The 20,978-nt window shown below is 44.6% G+C and overlaps 1 protein-coding gene across 10 annotated transcripts in view; it reads right to left on the bottom strand.

The window, feature by feature from the left end:
* Window positions 1-20,978, bottom strand: part of fndc3a (fibronectin type III domain containing 3A) — a 231,167-nt gene that overhangs the window by 54,656 nt on the left and 155,533 nt on the right. For all 10 annotated transcript variants that reach the window (XM_069889664.1, XM_069889666.1, XM_069889667.1 and 7 more), the window contains 6 exons: window positions 15,185-15,359; window positions 13,640-13,726; window positions 11,093-11,231; window positions 10,172-10,240; window positions 9,694-9,812; window positions 7,521-7,626 (listed from right to left, as the gene is read on the bottom strand). In XM_069889664.1, coding sequence (XP_069745765.1) covers window positions 7,521-7,626; window positions 9,694-9,812; window positions 10,172-10,240; window positions 11,093-11,231; window positions 13,640-13,726; window positions 15,185-15,359 — 695 coding nt within the window. The remainder of the gene's footprint in view (window positions 1-7,520; window positions 7,627-9,693; window positions 9,813-10,171; window positions 10,241-11,092; window positions 11,232-13,639; window positions 13,727-15,184; window positions 15,360-20,978) is intronic.

Raw genomic sequence — 20,978 nt, 5'->3', positions numbered from 1 at the left:
TTCCTTTTTGTTTCACTTATTTCAAGTGACCTTCTTAGAGCAGCAAACAGCACTCCCAAACAGCCTGCAGCTCTGAACCTACTCCTCAGAGTTCTTTCATCTGTTGCTTTTCAAAACAACAATCCATTAGTGAAGTCTCTTGGGCACTCCCCAAAGTTTTTGCCAAGGTCCCCAGGAACCACCCTGTTTGGCTTGAGCAGAGCTCCAGTATTTTAAATGAGATCTGTTTTGAAGTATTTGTATGTGACCTACACTTAAAAACCTGCTCCAATTTATCTCCCAAAAACATATCTATATTCAATACAAATACAACATAATCTTTCACGGCTCACTGAGCTTTTTAATGGTGTTCCCTGTTCCTGCCGCTGAGAACCAAAAGTTCTGTCGCTGATTGGCAGCTATTTATTCTTTGCGCGTTTCCTTGAGGGGAAGATGCCCAGCGTCATCTAGGTGTAGGCTGCTCCAACCGTGTGCGTGTTACAATCGGAGCTGCTTTGCCTAAACAACAAATGTATTGGTTGCCACACAACTGCCCCTCCCCCTCACCAGAACCGGCAATCTTGCCCTCCACAACCCAAAGTCTGCACTTTCTTCTGTATGGATGTCCTTCCTCTACACTTGGGTGCTTCCACTTCATCCGGCTTTTCCAAATCACATGCGACGGCTTTAATCGGTCAATCGTGAACACCTCCTCTTTACCCCCCACCCCCACATCCCATTGTTTTTTACTACTCTAAATGGCCTTTCATATGGCTGCTGCAGTGATGGCTGGTGTGCTCTCCTTCTAACTAAGACGTACTCACAGTCCTTTAATTGTTCGTCCGTGCCAGAAGGTCGGGATGGGTGCCAGGTTACCCAGCCTTTTGCGGATCTTGCTCCGGGCCACCATGGTGTCTGCTTCTTGCCCTTTGGGGCAGAGAGGAACTCGCTGGGGTCTGCCAGGGGGGGTTTTGTACATCAGGTCGGCTGAAGAAGCTTGCAGGTCTTTTTTGGGCACTGTGCAGATCCCGAATAGGACCCAGGGAAGCTCCTCCACCCAGTTTAGGCCTTTCAGCCTGGCCATATGTGCCATTTGATTGCAGGTGATAGGCTGTGGTGTGATGCAGCTGGGTCCCCAACAAACTGGCTACAGCGGCCGAAATGTGCTACCCAAGTTGCGATTAGGGCCCTGGTGCAGGATTTGGTGGTAGTGTCTGTGAAGGGAACTGCCTCCGGCCATCTAGTGAAATGGTCCACCATGTGGAGGAAGTACCATGCTCCCTGTCATACCTGGAGTGGCCCTACAATGTCATTGTGGATGTGGTTGAATCTGTGGGTTATGGGTTCAAACTGCTGCTGTGGAAGGCATTAACACTGTGCCAGATGTTGTGGAGGGTATCAGGGAAGTGAAGTGAGTGCAGTTACTATTTCAAGGGAGAAGGTGTCCAGAAAACTGAATGGTCTAAGGGTGGATAAAACTCGCAGACCAGAAGGATTGCAACTTCAGATTCTGAAAGAAGTAGCAATAGAGATAGTGGAGGAGGCATTGGTAATGATCTTTCAGGAATCAAAGATTTTGATATGGTCCTGGAAGACTAGAAAATCACAAATGTCACCCTACTATTCATGAAGGGAGGGAGGCAGTAGAAAGGAAATTATAGACCCTTTAGCCTTACGTCAGTGATTGGGAAGATGTTTGAGTTAGCTGTCAAAGATGAGGTTACTCAGTACAGGTGCTTCTCGACTTACAATGGGGTGATGTTCCGATAAACCCACCAAAAGTGGAAAAATCGTGTCGAAAAGATACAGTACTGCATCTACTGAACATCATAACCTAGCCTACCTAAACATGCTCAGAATACTTACTGTAGCCTACAGGTGGGGAAATTTATCTAATACGAAACCTTTTATAATTAAATGTTGAATTGTGGCGGCGCATATCTCTGTAAGTGAACTGGCCCCATTTATACTGCCGTGCTGGCGGGACAGCTGCAGAAGGTGGCGCTGTTGGGGCTTAGGCTACAGCTCGCGCCCCAGGCAACAGAATGACGTCACCTCTGCGCAGGGGTGGAACTCCCGTGGCCCTTAAAGGGGCGCGCGCAAAATTCAAATAAACAGTTCTACTGGAAACCCCACTGAGTTCAGTAGTGTGCTTTCTGTGCTGCAGCAGCTGCTACATTGGTCTGCTACACTGGCGACCCCGTAGAGCCCAGACATTATTTGGTCTCCAAACATGGATTCGTCAGTGATCAGCGCTGTATCCGTGAAAATACCCCCCTTTTGGACCCATTGACCCTTCACATGGTTCGGGCAGGCTAAGGTGCAGTTCCATCTGAGGCAGATCACCATGTTTTACCATGTGGTGAGCATCCTTGATGAGGAAACTGCGGGCAGAGTGGATGACCTGATGCACGATCCTCCAGAGGAGGGCAAGTATATCACCCTCAAAGCCCTCCTCCTTGGTACCTTCAGTCTCTCCCGTTAGCAGCACGCGGCCAGGCTGATGCACCTCGACTGCCTTGGGGGACAAAGCCCCATCCGCCTTAATGGATGAAATGCTCACACTGGCAAGTCACAAACCCTGCCTGATGTTTGAGCAAGCCGCCCTTGAATAGATGCCAGAGGACATCCAACTCCTACTAGCGGATGAGGACTTCTTGGACCCCCGGAAGATCGTAGCCCACGCCGATGTGCTGAGGCGAATTAAATGAGAGAACAAGGCTGCCATGAACCAGGTCGCCCGCCCTGGACCCAGCTGATCACAGCCCGCCCCCAAATAGAAGATGGAGGAGCACCAATCCATCTGGTGTTTCTATCACCAATGTTGGGGAGCGAAAACCCACAAGTGCCGCCAACCCTGCTCGTACCAGGGAAATGACCAGGCCAGCCACCGCTGATGGCTGCAACGGCTGACCACATAAACAGCCTCTTACACGTGGTGGACAAGACCAACAGATGGTGTTTCCTGGTGGACACCGGAGCAGAGTTGAGCGTGCTCCCCCAAACACCCTTGAATCCCGCACGACAGCACGAGGCCCCACCCTGCGGGCAGCGAACAGCACCGATTTACAGACCTTTTGCACACGGACTATTCAGGTACACCTCGGGCCAGATAAATACTGATGGAAGTTCCAACTGGCCACCGTGAGAACTGCGCTGTTAGGGGCTGACTTCCTCAGAATGCACACCCTGCTGGTCGACCTGAAGGGCAGGAGGCTGTGCAAACCCGTACCTCCCAGACCCTCCGACTCGAGCCGTCCAGCACGCGCAGCCCGTGGATAGTGACCGTCGGCACGCCCAGGAAAGAGTACTCCCGCATCCTAGATGAGTTTCCCGCCATCTTACGGCCACAGTTCACCGCCACCATGCCTCAGTATAGCGTCCGTCCATGCCAAGGCCAGACGAATGCCGCTGGAGAAGCTGTAGTTAGCAAAACAGAAGTTCTCCCGCCTCCAGGAGCTCGGCATAGTTCGCAGGTCGGACACCCCTGGGCCTCTCCCCTGCACATGGTCCCAAAGGCCTCTGGGGGTTGGCAACCGTGCAGGGACTACTGCCGGCTCAACGACGCATCCACGCCTGATTGATACCCCATCCCCACATTCAGGACTTCACAGCCATCTTACACGGTGCCAAGGTTATCTCCAAGGTCGACTTGGTGAGGGGCTACCATCAGATCCCTGTACACCCAGAAGACATTGGCAAAACTGCCATCATCATCCCGTTCAGACTTTTCGAATTCCTTCAGATGCCCTTTGGCCTGAAGAAATCAGCCCAAACTTTCCAGCGGCTCATAGACGCAGTGGGTAGAGATTTTAACTTCGTGTTCATCTATCTCGACGACATCCTCATCGCCAGTCGAGATCACAATGAGCACAAGACCCATCTCCGCACACTGTTCACCCACCTGGCTGAATTCGGCCTCACCATCAACATGGCCAAATGTCAGTTCGGAAAGGAGTCGCTACAGTTCCTGCGCCATACTATCACCGTGGATGAGGGAGCACCGTCGCAAGACAAGGTCAAGGCCATACAACAGTTCCCCAGGCCAGGCACCCTCAAGGGCCTGCAGGAGTTCACTGCTTCATCCCGGGGGCTGCATGCATAATGTACCCATTGTTTGCCCTGATCTCAGCCAAATAAAAGACATTCAAGTGTTCAAAAGAAGCTGAGACAGCCTTCGTGCAGACCAAGGCCACCCTACTGGCCTACCCACGACCTGACGCCCACACAGGACTCTCGGTGGAAACGTCCGCCACGACCATCAGGGGCGTCCTAAAGCAAGAGGTCAACGGGCAGTGGCGCCCCTGGCGTTCTTCAGCCAGCACCTCCGACCACCCGATCTAAACTACGGTGCATTCAACAGGGAGCTCCTCGCCTTGTACCTGTCAATCAGGCACTTCCACTACTTCCTGGATGGCAGACCGTTCACTTCCTTTACAGACCACAAGCCGCTCGCTCAGGATCTCACCATGGTTAAGGATCCGTGGTTGGCACGCCAGCAGCGACACCTTTCCTACATCTCGGAGTTCACCACCGACATCTAACACCGATGGGTAATGACAACGTCGTTGCCGACGCGCTCTCCAGACCCACCATCCACAACTTGTCCCCTGGCCTGAACTACGCCCAATTAGCTCAGGCCGAGAGGGAGGACACAGAGACTCAGGCCTTCCGAACCGCCATCACCGGCCTGCGCCTCGAGGACCTGAAGCTGCCGGGCAACCATGACTCGGTCCTGTGCGATGTCTCAACCGGCTTGCCGCGACCAGTAGTCCCCCCACAGTGGAGGTAAGAAGCGTTCCGGATGATTCACAACCTGGCCCACCCCTCAGTCAAGACATTGGTGCGCATGGTGACGGAACGTTTCATCTGGCATGGATTAAAAAAACAAGTGGCCCAGATGGTGAGGAATTGCACCCATTACAAAGCCTCCAAAGTCCAGTGCCATTTCAGAGACCCGGTACAACATTTCGACCCGCCAGCCAGGAGGTTTGACCACATCCACATCGACATAGTGGGCCCCTTACCGGTGTCCAGGGACGCCCGCTACCTCCTGACTGTGGTCGACTGGATGACAAGGTGGACAGAAGCCATCCCCTTCAAGGACACTTCCACCAAGTCCTGTGCCAGAGCCCTGCTCGCTAACTAGGTCGTCCACTTTGGTGTTCCAGCCCACAAGACCAGTGACAGGCACCCAGTTCACCTCTACCCTCTGGGTGCAACTGGCACACTGCTCGGGAATCAAACTCCACCACACCACGGCCCATTATCCCCAAGTGAATGGAATCGTAGAACGTTTCCACCGGCACCTCAAGGCGGCTCTCATAGCCTGGCTTAAAGGACCCAACTGGACAGACGAGCTGCCATGGGTCCTGCTTGGCATTTGAATGGCTCCAAAAGAAGACCTCCAGGTGTCATCCGTGGAACTCGTCTACGGTGCACTGCTGTTGCTACCAGGGGAGTTTTTCAGACCAGGCGCCGAATCCAGAGGTGAGACCCTGGCCCTTCTCGCGGACCTCCACAACAGACTCGTCTCGCTGGCATCCCCTCCACCGACCCATCACGGAAAGCACACGGCGAACGTCCCCAAATTGCTGGGCTCAGTGGAGTTCGTGTTTGTCCAGCATGGCCCACAGCTGACCCCCATGCAGCACCTGTATGAAGGCCCATACAAAGTCCTCCATCGATCGGGAAAGACGCTCACCCTGGACATTGGGGTAGGGAAGAACTGTTCACAGTTGACCAACTGAAGCTGGCGCACGCAGACTTAGACCAACCCGTCCAGACGGCCCAGCCTAAATGGAGGGGTCGGCTGTCCAAGTGGCAGGATGTGTAAGTCGCTTCGGGGGGATGGGGCTGTGTGGCGGCGCACATCTCTGTAAATGAACCGGCCCCGTTTGTACCACTGCTCTGGTGGGGCAGCTGCAGAAGATGGCACTGTTGGGGCTTGCTCATTGCCTCTTGGCTTAGGCCACAGCTCGCACCCCGGGCAACGAGATGACGTCACTGCTGCACGGGGATAAAACTCCCGTGGCCCTTAAAGGGACACGCAGAAAATTCAAATAAACAGTTCTACTGGAAATCCCACCAAGTTCAGTGGTGTACTTTCTGTGTTGTAGCAACCGCTATAAAAGGTATTCACCTTTTATTCCACGCTGAAAAAAACAATTTTTAATCATTAAAATAACGACCCTTGTAACTTGGAAAATCTCAAGTCAGACCATCGTAAGTAGAGGAGCATCTGTACTTGGAGGCAGACAACAAGATAGGTCAAAGCTAGCATAGTTTCTTTCAGGGAAAATATTGCTTGACAAACTATTGAAAAGTAGGCTATATAAAGGAGATGCAGTGGATGTTGTTAATTTGGATTTTTCTGAAGAGCTTTGATGAGGTGCCACACGTGAGGCTACTTAACAAGATAAGAACCATTGTATATCAGGGAACATACTAGCGTGAGTAGAGCATTGGCTGATTGGCAAAAAGTAGAAAGTTGGAACACAGGGATCATATTCTGGTTGGCTGCCAGTTGTTAGTTGTGTTCCATAGGGGTCAGTGTTAGGACTGCTTCTTTTTATGTAGTATATTATGGAATAAATGGCTTTGTGTACAAGTTTGTAGATTATGTAAATGAGGAACAGGTAGTATTGAAAAAAACAGGGAGGATGCAGAAGGACATAGACAGATTAGGAGAATGGGCAGAGAAGTGGTAAAATGAAATATAATGTCAGAAAGTGCATGGCCATGCTTTTTGGTAGAAAAAGTAAATGGCAGATTATTTTTTAAATGAGAGAAAATTGAAAATACCCAGATGCAAAGGGACCTAGGAGTCCTCGTGATGAAGGCAAATGCAATGCTGGCAATCATTTCAAGAGGAATAGAATATAAGAGCAGGGATATGTTGTTGAGGCTTTATGAGACCTCACAGAGTATTGTGAGTAGATTTGGGTTCTTTTAGGAAAGGATATGCTGACATTGGAGAGGGTTCAGAGGAGGTTCACAAGGACGATTCCGGGAATAAAAGTTGTCATACAAGGAATGTCTGACAGCTCTTGGCCTGTACTCGCTAGCATTTAGTAGAATGAGGGGGCAGATATCATTGAAACATTTCAAATGTTGAAATGTTTGGACAGAATAGATGTAGAAATCTGGGATAGTCTAGGACAAGACTGAACAACTTCAGGATTGAAAAGCATCAGCTTAAAACAAAAATATGGAGGAATTTCTTTAGAGGGTGGTAAATCTGTGGAATTTGTTGCCACCGGAGGCCAGGTCATTGGGTGTTTTTAAGGCAGAGATTGCTGGGTTCTTGATTAGCCAAGGCATCAAAGGTTATAGGAAGAAGGCTGAGCAGTGGGGTTGAGTGGGAAAATGGATCAGCTCATGAATAATTGGCAGGGCAGACTCGATGGGTTGAATAGCCTTTTTCTGCTCCTATGTCTTATGGTCTTATACTTTCTAGGCTGCATTCAAATTGCTCTCATCATGTAACATGACAATGAACAAAACAATCTACACATATTCTATAGAAAAACAGGTCTTACCCCAACGTAGCTGTAATTCTCTTGCTCGAGCTTTACCCACGAGTCTTGGTGGCTGACAGGGTCCTGGAGGAATTGCTGGCGTCTGTACTTGTAATGTTTCAGAAACCTTTAAAAGGTACACATCAGAGAAAATTAATTATAGGGCTTAGTGAAAGGAAATGTTATGGCTGCACAAAGATATGGCAGTGATCATTAAATATTGTGAACTTTTTGAACTTCATATCTCTTATTGGTGGTTAGCCAATATGATTTTAATTCAGCCTCAAGAGTGCTTCCTGTATTTAAAGCAACTCAAGAAATCTCTAATCATTTTGAGATTGCATGCTTTTCCAATTAGCAACAGATATCGCTTATTATTGTAGATATACAAAGACTGGGTTAAACAGATATAAAGTTTTCTGAAAGCTGGATTTTGTTGATTGCCCTAATTATTGCTAAAAATGTATTTTTCAACAACTGAAGGTGCTAAATAATTCTAAAAGTTAACCACTTAATTTAACATCACAGAAACCCTTAGTATAATTTTGCCCTCATATTTGAATCACAAGGTTCCAATTTTACAGACAGTGGCAAAAGGATTCACCCTTGGTCTCAAATATCCTGCTAACAAAGGTGTGAATTTTACCTTTCCTGCAATGTTTTTGTCATCAATTTTCTGTTGGGCATCTGTGACACCAAAAATGAGGATATCATCAAGCGAGTTTAGCAGCTGAACAGAATGATGACAGGTCAAAAAATAAACTTCTCTAATTTTTAAAATAATATTTTGGATATTTTATAGAAAGTTAGAAAAATATTCAAGCATGTTCAACTTGTTGGCTGAAATATCTTACACTAATCATTTTCAAAATTCACAGAAATTTCCTGAGAGAATGAGTCTTGATAGAAAATGTTTTTTGGAGCTAGTCAGGTTTTTCACAATAACAGTAGTTCGTCATACCTTTAAGAATTCAGTTTTGTGGTATAACATTTTTAGCAATCAAGTCAGAGTTCTTGACACAGGCACTTCAGCCCAACTTGTCCATGCCGATTAAGCTAGTTTCATTTGCCTGTTCTGTCCATATTCCTCTCAGCTGTCCCTATCCATTTTTAACAATGTTTACAGTGAGAAAATAGATGTAAATTTTAAATTCACACAGTGACTGGAGACATTGTAAGCAGATTTAGTCACTTTGGGACTTGGTGAAGCCATATCTTGAATATTATGTATTGGTTTGGCCTCCACCCAAGAAGGGAGCACAAAGGTTGATTGTGGGGGTTTGTAGTCTGAAGAAGTTAAGTAGACTGGACCTTTATTTATTGAAGTTTAGAAAAATTAGACTAAGCACTCACAACCTGTCTTCCAAATGTGGGTTTTTCCACAAGCTTTCCAGCTTGTCCTGTTCCAGTCCCAGCAGCTGCTGCTGACTGTAAAACTGCAGAACTGATCTCTCTCTCCCTCACTCTCAAGAGAGAAAACCTGCGTTACTTTCTTTGCTTGCTAAACCACATGACTCTCTTAGAACAGCAAACTGCACTCCAGATAGCCTGCGGCTCCGTTTTTTCATCTGTTGCCTTTTTGTAAACAACAACCCACTAATGAAGTCTCCTGTCCACTCTCCAAAGCTTCTGCAAAGGCTCCTGGCCTGACATGTCTAGCATGAGCAGAGTTCCAGTACCCCAAATAAGATCTGTTCCAAAGTGTTTGAATGCGACCTACACCAAAAAAACCTGCCCCAATTTAGCTCCCAAAAACGTATCTACATACAATATAAGCACAACATAATCTGTTACAATTGCCTCAGTGAAAATTGTAAAACTACACTCTATGAAGGAGCAGGATATAATAGTCACTAACCAGGATTTTTGAGCTGACCCATACATGTGCAGAGTTCAAGGGTAATTGTTAAATTTTTTTTCTAATAATACTTGTTAAATTATCATTTCCACCATTGCAAATACCAGGTCATGATTTAAGGTAAATGGAATGGCAAAGAAATTTAGATAAAACTTAATTAACACAAGACCTAGGGTTTAAAATTTATTTCAAGTTTTTTTAAGTTCTGCTCAGTGTTTGAAACTTGAACAAATTAAGCAAGATCCTCTATTTCTAAGGTTGCCAGATCCACCGCTTTTATTGCAAAGCAATTGCAAATATGACATACATGATAAACATAATAAATAATAGCATTACCAGACTCTGCCCTCCTTTACTGATACAGTAAACATGCAACTGATATGTGGAGCCAGGATTTAGGTGGTCACAGACATATTCTCTGGCAGATCCACTGTAAACAACATCCCACTTGTTTCCTGAAAAGCAACAAATTAGAAATAAAAAATCTGTACACATTTATAGTAAAACACAGAAGTCTGCAGACATTGTGATTGCACTAAGAACACAAAATACTGGAGGAATTCAGCAGGACTCCCAGCATCCATAAAAGGTAAATAAATATAATCAACATTTGGGACCTGAGCCTATGCACAAGGCAAAACTCAACTAAGCGGACAGAATTTAGTCCGGTGTTCTTATCAAGCTATCTTAATAATTTCTCCCTTTATATTAGATTGCAGAAAGAGAAACATTTATATCACATTTATAGTTTCACATACATTATGCCAAGGACCAATTTAGAATAAAATAAAATAATAATTTAATAATGCCTCACCATTTATACCTTCAGACATTTCAACAACATATTTTGTAATTACTGATCCTCCATTATCCTTTGGTGGATCTGGAAAGATAAAGACTGATTTATTGCAATTTCAGGTACTTAGTAAAAACGTATGGTAAACATGTATTTATTGCAAGAGCAGGTATTTCTAGTGCATATTTTGTTAACCATTTCATACACAGTGAAAGCTCTGTTAATTATTTATGAGAAAGAGGGAAACTTTGCTTCACTGTAGGATTTTTTTTACCTTTGATTTACAATGGGAAACCAAATATTGGTTATCATGAAAGGATCACTTCTGTTCACTCACCATAATTCTGGCCTCAGTTGAAAGACCATATCCTGCTATAATTGCTTAGTTATTGTACTGAAAGTCCACTACAGACTTCTCTTGGAGCCACAAGGTGGGGCACAAGGTGAGCACTGGAGAGAGCAACTCCAAATAATATAGTGAAATTCTGATAACTCTATACACTCAGGACTTTGGTGGTGATGGCAGATTTTCTGGACTATTGGATACTATTGCTATTAATATCCCAGTACACTTTCAATTCATGATTTTTAAATGTTACACAATATTTTAATGACTTTCCTACATTTTCATACCTTTGGGATGTGGGAAATACCCACATGATTACAAAAAGAATTTGCAACTTGACAAAATACACACATAAGGTCATGATCAAACTTGGTTCCGTGGAGTTGTTAGGCAGCAATACTAACTGCTGCTCCACCTTGCCACACAACTCTGATGAGCATAAATATTACATTTACGTCACAGATAAATAACCTGGCCAAATTCAGATAATCTGTTGACTGCGGGGTCAATTTTATCACAGGGAATAGTCATGGTTCCAATAAATCTTATTAAGTCAGTTTCAAATTTATAGATAACCTGAATAAGTATCATACCCCATATTACTTTAAAATTGTGAGCATGAATTTTCCCCTTCACCGAAGGTTTACTTGGTAACCCAGGTTTGTCTGGATGAGTGGTAAACTCTGTGACTTCACTAGGGTTGCTCTTCCCTTCTGAATTGTACGCAATTACCTGTAACATACAACATACTAATTAAGAATGGAAAAAGGCTGAAATTCATAATGGATTAATTTTGTTCTTTAACATAATCAAAACTAGGAAATAGAAACATGGTCTCTATGTTGGTCCACCATTTAGTAAGATCATAACTGCTCAATTCCATTTTTATGCCTGGTCCCCATTACTTTTGATATCGAAAAGTCCAAAAATGTCTATTTGAGCAGTGTAAAAATTCAATTTCCTTGCCTGGAACTATGTGGCATGGTAACTGCTCCATATTTAATATCGTATAAATCTTTGAAGATGGCAGAACATGTTGAAAACTGTTAAATACTAATAAGGCAAACTAGAAAGACAGCATCTGTTAAAAAAATGGAGCAACACATAAAATTTTGGAGGAATTCAGCAAGTCAGGCAGGGCCATGGAAGGCAATAGACAGTCAATGTTTCAGGTTGAAATTCCTTCATCAGGACTGCGAAGAGGGCAGAAGACAGAATGGAAGGGTAGGCAGAAGGGGAGGAAAATGAGAGGGCAAAAAAGATGGTTAGGGAAAATGGGAATAATGTAATAAGTTAGGAGGTGATAGGTTAAAGAGGTAGAAGACTAAGGAAGATGTACTCTGTTGGGAGAGGATATTAAATGATGGAAAGAAAAAAAGGTGAGGAGCTAGAGAAAGGAAGGGTGATGGGCAGGCCAAAAGGGCAAGAGAGAGAAAAAAGGAAAAAGAGGAGAAAAGGAGCCAGAAGGATCAGGGAAATCAAGGGGGAAGGGGTAAAAACAAGGCTGCCAAAATAAGGCAAGTTCATTTAAATTTGCTTATGGCCTCAACTTGGCAGTAAAGTAGCTATGGAGAGACATGTCAGTAACAGGAATGAAAAGTGGAATTAAAATGACTAGCCACTGGCTGAGGCAGCAGATGGACAAAGAGCCACATACAGAAGGAAAGATTAACAGTAAAATTTATCAAATACTGGTAATTCTTAGTTCAGTTCTGTGTATCAGATATGGAAAGGATGTCAAACACTCAGATAAGGCACAGAAAAAATGTTCTAGTTTGGTACCAGAGATGAAGGGCTTTGGTTATACAGGATTGGCAAAGCTGGAGTTGCTTTCTTTTGGGGCAAAGTAAGTTAAGAGGAAATTTGATAGAATCAAATCAGGAATAGTTTAGATAGGGTAAATAAGGGGAAATTATTTCTAGTGGTTGATACCTCAGCAATCACATCATGCAAAAGAACCAGAGGTCGCAAAAATGAATGTTTTATACAGTAGTGTTTGATGGTCTGGAATGTATTGTCTGCAAAGGTAGTGGAAACAAGTTGGCTATTAAGTTTAGAAAAATATCAATTGTATTGATATTTAGGAAACATTTGTAAAAGGAGAATGACAACACTCAGCACTCTAAAGAATTTGCAAATAATCCACAATAATTATATTATTTTACGATCATTTAATTGAGATCTGTACAACAGCACAAAATGTTCATGAATCCATTTACTCCTAAATAAATGATGGATAATGCAATAATGAAATACCCATTTTATAGACTATCAACGACTAATTCAAATTTTATTCTACAGTTAATATAAGTCTTAGAATACATTTATTTTGCTCCAAATGAATATACAGTGGATATGGACTGGTTCAGTTTAATGTTCTCCTTCTATTCACCAAATGGGCATCTTTATTCTTCCTAAATGACCATGTACGTGTGTGTGTGTGTGTGTGTGTGTGTGTGTGTGTGTGTTTGTGTGTGTGCGCATGAGGTGCCAACAATTCTGACTTGAAGTGTTGTGAAGCCTACCAATACACCAAATATGCAAGTTTGAATTAAAAAAAAAGGATTCTTGAAACAAATGTTTAGGCCATACTAAGTATAATTTTATACAATATTTACCTTTTGAATTAATTAGGAACAAATTGCTTTCAGATGTTTTAAATAAACATATCTTAAACCATTAACAAGACCCTTCATTTTTTAAAGCATCATTTAGTATTTTGTTGCAATTTATACTGGTTTCCTGGTACAGTTTTTCTCATCACCCTTATTAGTTAGTACAGGTTGTATCTCTTTAATCCTGTGACGTTGGGACCTGGCCATTACTGGACCACAAAAAATGCTGGAAAACAGAAATTGACTCTTAAGGGAACTCCTTAGGTAAACATATCAAAAGTAGAAAAAAGCTTAAAATAGAAAATAATACTATGAGCAGCACAGTTAGCGTAGAATTAGCGCAATGCCTTTACAGCGCTAGCAATTGGGACTGGGATTTGAATCCCATGATGTCTGTAAGGAGTTTGTATTAACAGCGGCAGATTCAAACGTGGCTGACCATGGGAGTTGCCGAACCACAGAACGCCAGATATGAGAGATACAACCTGTATCATTATTCCAGTCAAACCAGGTAAGATCACTTACCCTAAATTTATAAGTACTGCTTCTTCTAAGGTTTTTAATGGTATATGCAAGATCCTCTCCATTATATTTTGGCTTAAACCCATATCCCTAAAAGGCAAAAATCAATCGTCACAATCATTTGTTTGTCATAAAAAATTACTTTCAACCTTTGAATTCATAAGAATATATCACATGGACTGGAGTTGGGCATCTGGCCTTTTGAGTCTGCTGTTCAATTTGATAAGATCATGGCTGATCTGGCTATGCATTCAGCTTCACATACCTGTCTGTTTCTTATGATCCTTAATTCCCCTATTCTTCAAAAATCTATTCATACAAACAGGGGTATAGTGCTAATTTTTTTAGGTGCTGGAGCTCACAAAAAACCACGACAAGGAGGTCTCACAAGACCTGACCTTGGTGGCTGCCATGTTGCATTTACCATTGTATAATTGAGAGTGAGAGGTAGGTCGAGTAAGGAAGATGACCAGTTGTGGAAGAAACATGTCCAGAATAGCACTCCACAGTTGGGGAGGGTGGGCCTCTGCTGCCACCCGGAGCAGCCCCGTGAGGTTCTGGAGCGGCCTCATGAGGTGCAGAGCGGCCCCATGAGGTCCTTGAGTGGCCCTCCGGTGAGCTCTGGCAGCACTGCACCCCTGCATACATACTAATATTTAGGTTGTCTTTACATAACAGTTATCTTCTAATTACAATGTTGATTATTGCAGAAAAAAAAAATAGTTAGTTTTGTATATAAAGTCAGGATGAATGTAGTTTATCTTGAGAATATTTAAGATGAAATGGACAGGATGTATTAGGCAGGAGAAGCATAGAATTGTGAGATTTTTGTCTCCATTGATAGCATAAAGTATTCCCATAGCTGATGCTACATATCTTCCATTCAATTTGTACTAATCATGCATTTTATTTATTAGAAGAAAACTATAACATTCATATACAATGGGAATTGTTTGAGAACAAATTGTTTCCATATATTTTATATAATATTGTTTTGGTTATACAGCCGTTGGGACTCCGAGACAAGGGTAGTTCCTAAAGGATATAGAAATCAATTTGCATCGGAAGGGGCCATTTAGTTTTGACACAACCAGATCAGATACTCTTTTGTCATATTACACAAAATTGAGATTTTCCATTAGCATTGCCTGGCGCCCCTTAAAGTCAGAAAAAGAGAGTCACTGAGTGTCTGTGGATTCACCTCTAGTCGCACAAGACTCCAGTTCAGTTCAAACCACTGGCAACCCAAGCTAAATCTCTGACATGATGAACTAGCATTTTGAACCAGCTCAGGGTATAATGTTATATTGCAGTGTGAAATATCACTTTAAACTTTAACTTCTGGACCAGTATGATTTTCTTTTCTATGTTCTCATTGTCATATTTTGGATAAGGGTTTCTACAGCCAAAGAAATTAAATTTTCATTCTATTGTAATAGGCTAATTTATAAACCTGCTTCTAGTGGTGAAATAGGAGGGCATCAACTTACTACAACATTCACTTAGTGCTAAAGATCATTCATGTTGATAGATATTCAATAGACTTACTGAGGTTTCATCTTCCATTTCCAAAATATAACAAATGCCTTCATCAGAGAGAGTTCCTGAGGGCTTACTCCAATGTAATGACAACCAAGTGACTCCAGCTTTAATGAGTTGAGGTCCTGTTGGTGTAGGAGGGACACTTCCAGATGTGTAGAAAGCCACTTCCTCACTGAAGCCACTGTTGGGGAAACATTAAAATTTTAAGACCATTAATATTTAGCTCTTAATATCAGTCTCTAAATTGCAAATCATGTTTAAAACAACAAGCACAATTGTCCAGAGTCCTTGTTATCCTTGAAGGAAGAGGGCATGATCTTCTTGCAGGTAATAAAGATACAAACACCGCCATTGCTCTATCCTTTACATTCAATAAAAACATTGTAGCATTCATGCTACGCGGGCATGGAAAAGAACAACACACACAACTAAGGCCTTGAAGTTGAGACTAGTTTATTTGACTGGGCATCGCGTTTATATGGGCCCCAGGTGCTGATGTTAGGGCACAGTGTCATCAGAGCACCAGCTTAGGATTGGCCAGCGTTCCTGACACAGTTCACCAACTTCCCTCCATGCCAGAGGTCACCTGGGATGACAGCCGGTGTCACCACCATGTCCGCGCGGTCGTCCTGTTTGTCAGCTATTTTGTGGGCTGGTCCACATCTCCATGTGTGGGCCACTACATGACCCACCCACGAACCGACAATTGGGCCATTGTCTGTTGACTAGGGCGGTCTGCCCTGGGTTATGGGGAAGGAGTGGTTACAGTCCAGATATGCTGATTTCAAGTGGTTGATGGTAAAGATCTCTTCCGTACCATTATGTCGAGGACGAAAGTGGAGCCATTGACCCTGATGACCAAGTAGGGCCCACGGTAGGGTCACTGTAGGGGTGGCCAGTGTGTGCCCCTCCACACCAACGCTGACAAGTCTTTATGTCCTTGGGGATGTCATGTTTGGGCTGGCCGTGTTGCAGGACCAGGAACCCCAGTTTTGGCCGCAAGTTCTCAAGGGTGGCCAAGGGTCTTCTGGGCATTTGTTGAGGGCCAGGAACTCCCTCAGAATAGTTAACGGTGCGCCGTAGACCATCTCCACCGCCAAGGCATTGGAATCCCCAGCAGGACCCAAGGTAATTCATCCACCCAGTTGGGACTCTTGAGCTAGGCCATCAAGGCTGCCTTCAGATGCCTGTGAAACCACTCCACCAAACAGTTGGCCTGAGGGTGGTATGCCTTGGTGTGGTGGAATTGTGTCCGCAGGAAGTTAGCCAGTGCTGTCCAGAGCCTAGAAGTAAATTATGCCCCCCTGTCTGAGGTTAGGTCCTTTGCTACCCAGAATCAGGATACCCATGTGACGATGAGTCCCCTGACGTAGGTTTCTTTGATGGTATCAGCCAGCGGGACTGCCTCAGGCCACCTTGTGGAGCAATCAACCATGGTCAGCAGGTATCTTGTCCCATGGGAAACTGGTTGTGGCCCCAATATATCAATATGTACGTGGCTGAACCTGTGCCGCGCTGGTTCAAAAGTCTCAGTGGGCATGTTTGTGTGAGTCTGCACTTTTGAGGACTGGCAGTTCGTGCAGGTCTTGGCCCACTGGTTGACCTGCTTGCGGACACTGTGCCAGACAAACCTGCTTGCAATCTTGACTGTGGCTCATATTGCCAGATGCGCCAGGTTGTGTAGAGCTTAAAAAACCTGGTGCCTCCATGTAGTTGGGACGATGAGGTGAAGGCTGCCAGTGGAGACATCTCACAATAGTGTCAGTTACCTGGGCCAACAGAGACGACTTCCACCCTGAGATTGGAGACGGCTGTCCTGTACGTGAGGATCCCAGAGTCCTGTTGCTGTGCTTTGGCAAGGGCCACGTAGTCAATCCCCTGGGACAGGGCATGCACCGACTTGATTGCAGTGCTACCATATTGCTTTTTCCTGCACTGTATTGAATGTCCGTGGTAAATTCAGACACATAGGAAAAGTGTCTCTGCCATCGAGCCAACCACAGGTCCGATACTTTATGGAAGGCGAAGGTCAATGGTTTGTGATCAGTGAAGACCCTATATTGCCAACTTTCTAAAAAGTAACAGAAATCTATTTCTGCCAGATACAGCGTTAATAGTTCTTGGCTGAAAGAGCTGTATTTGAGCTCTAGGTGGCAGAGGTGTCTGCTGAAAAAGACCAAAGGTTGTCACTGACCTTCAATGAGCTATTCCAGTATGCCTCCTACCGTTGTGCTTGATGCGACAACTGTCAATGTGGTAGGTGCCTCTGGTGTACCAGTGTGTCTTTGACGTTCTGGAATGCACTCGAAGACTCATCATCCCAGGTAATGTCATTTGACTTGCCCGCCATTAGCGTGAAGAGGAGACACATGATGCGGGCTGCTGCCAGTACAAATCTGTAGTAAAAGTTTACCTTACCAGCGAACTACTGTAGCCCCTTTACTGTACGTGGCTTGGCCAAGGGCTTGGATCGCATCGACCTTTTTGGGGAGGGGGGTTGCCCTGTGTTTGTTTATTCTGTGTCCCAGGAAATCAATAGTGTCCAAGCCGAATTGGCACTTCACTATCAAACTGAATTCACTCAACCAGGTGCACAGTTGTCTCAGGTGGGCACCATGGTCTTTGCGGCTGTGGATATTGTCCAACTAGATGAATGCAAATACATTTGGCCCAATCAAAAGTTTAAACCACACATTCTTACCCAATACAATTGCTTCTTACTTACACATTAGGTTACAACATAAGATTGGCAGCCTTTTATCAGACATTGCTCAAGCTGTTTGGTTCAAAATAAATTCCTATAGTTAAGTCATCGAGCTAATTGGTCCCTTTGTATTGCTTCATCCACCTTATTATAATGCTGCAAAGTCTAGCTATGTTCTTATTTGTTATTAACTCCTTCCTTCCTCAGTACCCCTGGATGAGGTCCACCTTGGAAAACACCTGTGCCCTGTGCAGGTTGGCAGCGAGGTCTTGGATGTACGGCATGGGATATCTTTCAGGCGTGGTGGCCTCGTTGAGGCAGTGGTAGTCACCACATGGCTTCCACCCCTCTGTTTTAAGAACCATGTGGAGGTGGGAGACCAGGGACTGTCGGAATACCGGAAAATCCCTAGTTCCTCCATATTCTTGAACTCCTCCTTCGCTAGGCTGAGCTTTTCTGGAGAGAGCTGGTATGTTCTGGCAAGGATCAGGGGGCCCTCGGTCAGAACGTGGTTCGGCCGTGGAAGACTCCACCAGGATGTGGGTGAACTCGTAATCTGAAAGCTTTGTTGAGTCAAGGTGGGGGTGGGTTGTTTGGCTTCCCCCAGTGGTCGTGTTTGAGGTCTACAAGCAGGCAAGTGGGCATGAAGGAAATCAGCCCCCAGGAGTGGTTGCACCACTGCTGCGTGGGTGAAAGTCCATATACACTTGCTGTTGCTAAACCAAAGGGGGATGGTGCGGGTACCAAAAGTCCAGATGGAGGAGCTGTTAGCTGCCATCAGTGCTGGGCCCTGCTTACCGTTGCAGACGTTGAGGCCTGTGGGGGCAGGACACTTATCTTGGCGCCAGTGACGACCAGAAAACACCTGCCTGACAAGGAGTCCCAAACGTAGAGGACGGTTGGCCAGGGTGTTTTCCGGAATCCCGCAGGGTAGGTGGCATCAACAAGCCTCTGCACCCCATTGCTGAAGATAGTAGCAGAATTGTCCTGGAGTATTAACTTGGCTCTCCGGTGGTCTTGGTCTCATAGTCAGCTGTTCGTGGGGCTTGCTGATGTGGTCTGCACCGGCGCTGGTATCCTTCTTCATTCTCAAGAGCATGTCCACCTGGGTCACAACTCTCCAGAGGTCACTGAAGTCCTCATCCATGAGCAAGTGTCAGATATCCTCAGGCATTTGCTCCAGAAAGATCTGCTCTTGTGGCCCTTGGTCAAAGCGAGTATCTTGCACATTAGGCGGATAGGTCCCTGGCCCCCAATTCATCCACATACAGCAATTGGGCGGTACACTCATGCTGGGAGACCTCAAAAATGTGGGTTAACAGCTCTTTGAGGGCCGCGTATTTGCCTTGCTCCGGAGGCTGCTTTAGGAAGTCTACAACCCTTGCCGTTGTGTCTTCATCGGGTGTGCTCATGACGTAGAAGTAGCGGGTGTTGGCAGCAGTGATGTGTCAAAGCTGGAACTGAGCCTTGGACTGCTCAAACCACACTTGTGGCTGCGACATCCAAAACTTTGGGAGCTTGAGTGAGACCGCCTGAATGGTTGCTGGCTCCGCATGGTCTGTGCCAACTGCCAGTTGGACCTGTCGTGGGTCACCAATGTAGTATTCGCGTTATGCGGGCATGGAGAAGAATGACATGTACACCAAAGCCTTGGTCGAGACTGGTTAAATGCACTGGCCGTTGCATTTATATAGGCCCCAGGTACTGACATCAGGGCACTGCGTCATCCGAGCACCAGCCTAGGATTGCCCGGCATTCCCGCCACAGTTCACTGTCTTCCTGCCATGTGAGAGGTCACCTGGGAGGTCGGCCAATGTCATCCTCAGGTCCGTCCGGTTGCTATATTCCCCGGCCATTTTGTGGGCCAGTCTGCGTCTCCATGCGCAGGCCACTACAACGTCAAATAAACGTGAACATGCTCATTTGTTCTAAGAGCATTGAATACATTGTTGCACACATAGAAACACACAATGTTGAATTATCTAAATTGAAATAATATAGTATTAGCAAACTATTTCTAATGAACTACAAGAAACTTGCAACTGTGATCAATTTTAAACCAAAAGATGTACTGTAGCTGTGTAAACAAGAATTACTCTAACAGGACAACAAACAATGGGGTAACATTTTGAAAATTGATCACAATATTTAAGTAGACAATATTGGATCATCAAAGTCTAATTTTATTTAAAATAATTCAAGATGGAGCTTGGGTCCAATCTAATGAGAATATGCATCTCTGGAGAGCAACTGAACAAGGACAGTGTGTTATTATTTTAAGAATATCACAGTGGGACATTTGCTTAAAATACTGCTAAGACATGAAGATAAAAAAAAAGCCAATTAATTTGAGAACTTTCTACCTGAAATTGTTTCTGCTTCCACATGCCACCAAAATTCTCAGATATCAAATAAAAGGGGAAGATAATTAGAAGATGCAAGGAAAATTTATTTTTAGCCAGCACGATGAGAATCATTGCCTACAGATGTGGACATAAGAACATTGGGAATTGGAGCAGAAGTAGGCCATCTGGCCTGTCAAGCCTACTCCCTCATTCAATAAGATCATAGCTGATCTAGCCATGGACCATTAATTCCCTTACTGTGCAAAAATCTATCAAATTTTGTCTTAATACAGTACAACTCCAATTATCCAAAATTTGATTTTCCGATATCTTAATTTATCTGAATTTTTAAAAAAAAATTTGGATAAATGAGGATATCTGAAACAAACCAGAAACCTCATTTATCCAAAATTTTTTTCAGAGTAAAACTGACCTCACAGGTTGAAAAAAAATTCACTTGACATGAAATTAGAACGACGATCGTCCTCATTTTAGGTAACTCCCTCCCTCTCTTTTGTTCCATTTCTTCTTTACCTTCCCCTATTGACTTCACACTCTAACTCTCCCTCTCAAACTGTGTGCCACTGTCTACCAGCCGCAAGTGGTCAGAAGAATCCTTTGTCTCGGCATCATCAAGGAGAGTGGTCTCCCAGGCAGGAGCGGAACCTTGGACTCAGTAGGCTTCCCTCCCTCTCTCCTCAGCACAGTGAAGCTTCCCCGGCGCTGACTCTGGACCTTCCCATTGGCCTAC

The sequence above is a fragment of the Narcine bancroftii genome, chromosome 7 (assembly GCF_036971445.1).
Source record: "Narcine bancroftii isolate sNarBan1 chromosome 7, sNarBan1.hap1, whole genome shotgun sequence".
Lineage (NCBI taxonomy): Eukaryota > Metazoa > Chordata > Chondrichthyes > Torpediniformes > Narcinidae > Narcine > Narcine bancroftii.
This window is presented reverse-complemented; position numbering and strand designations above follow the sequence as displayed.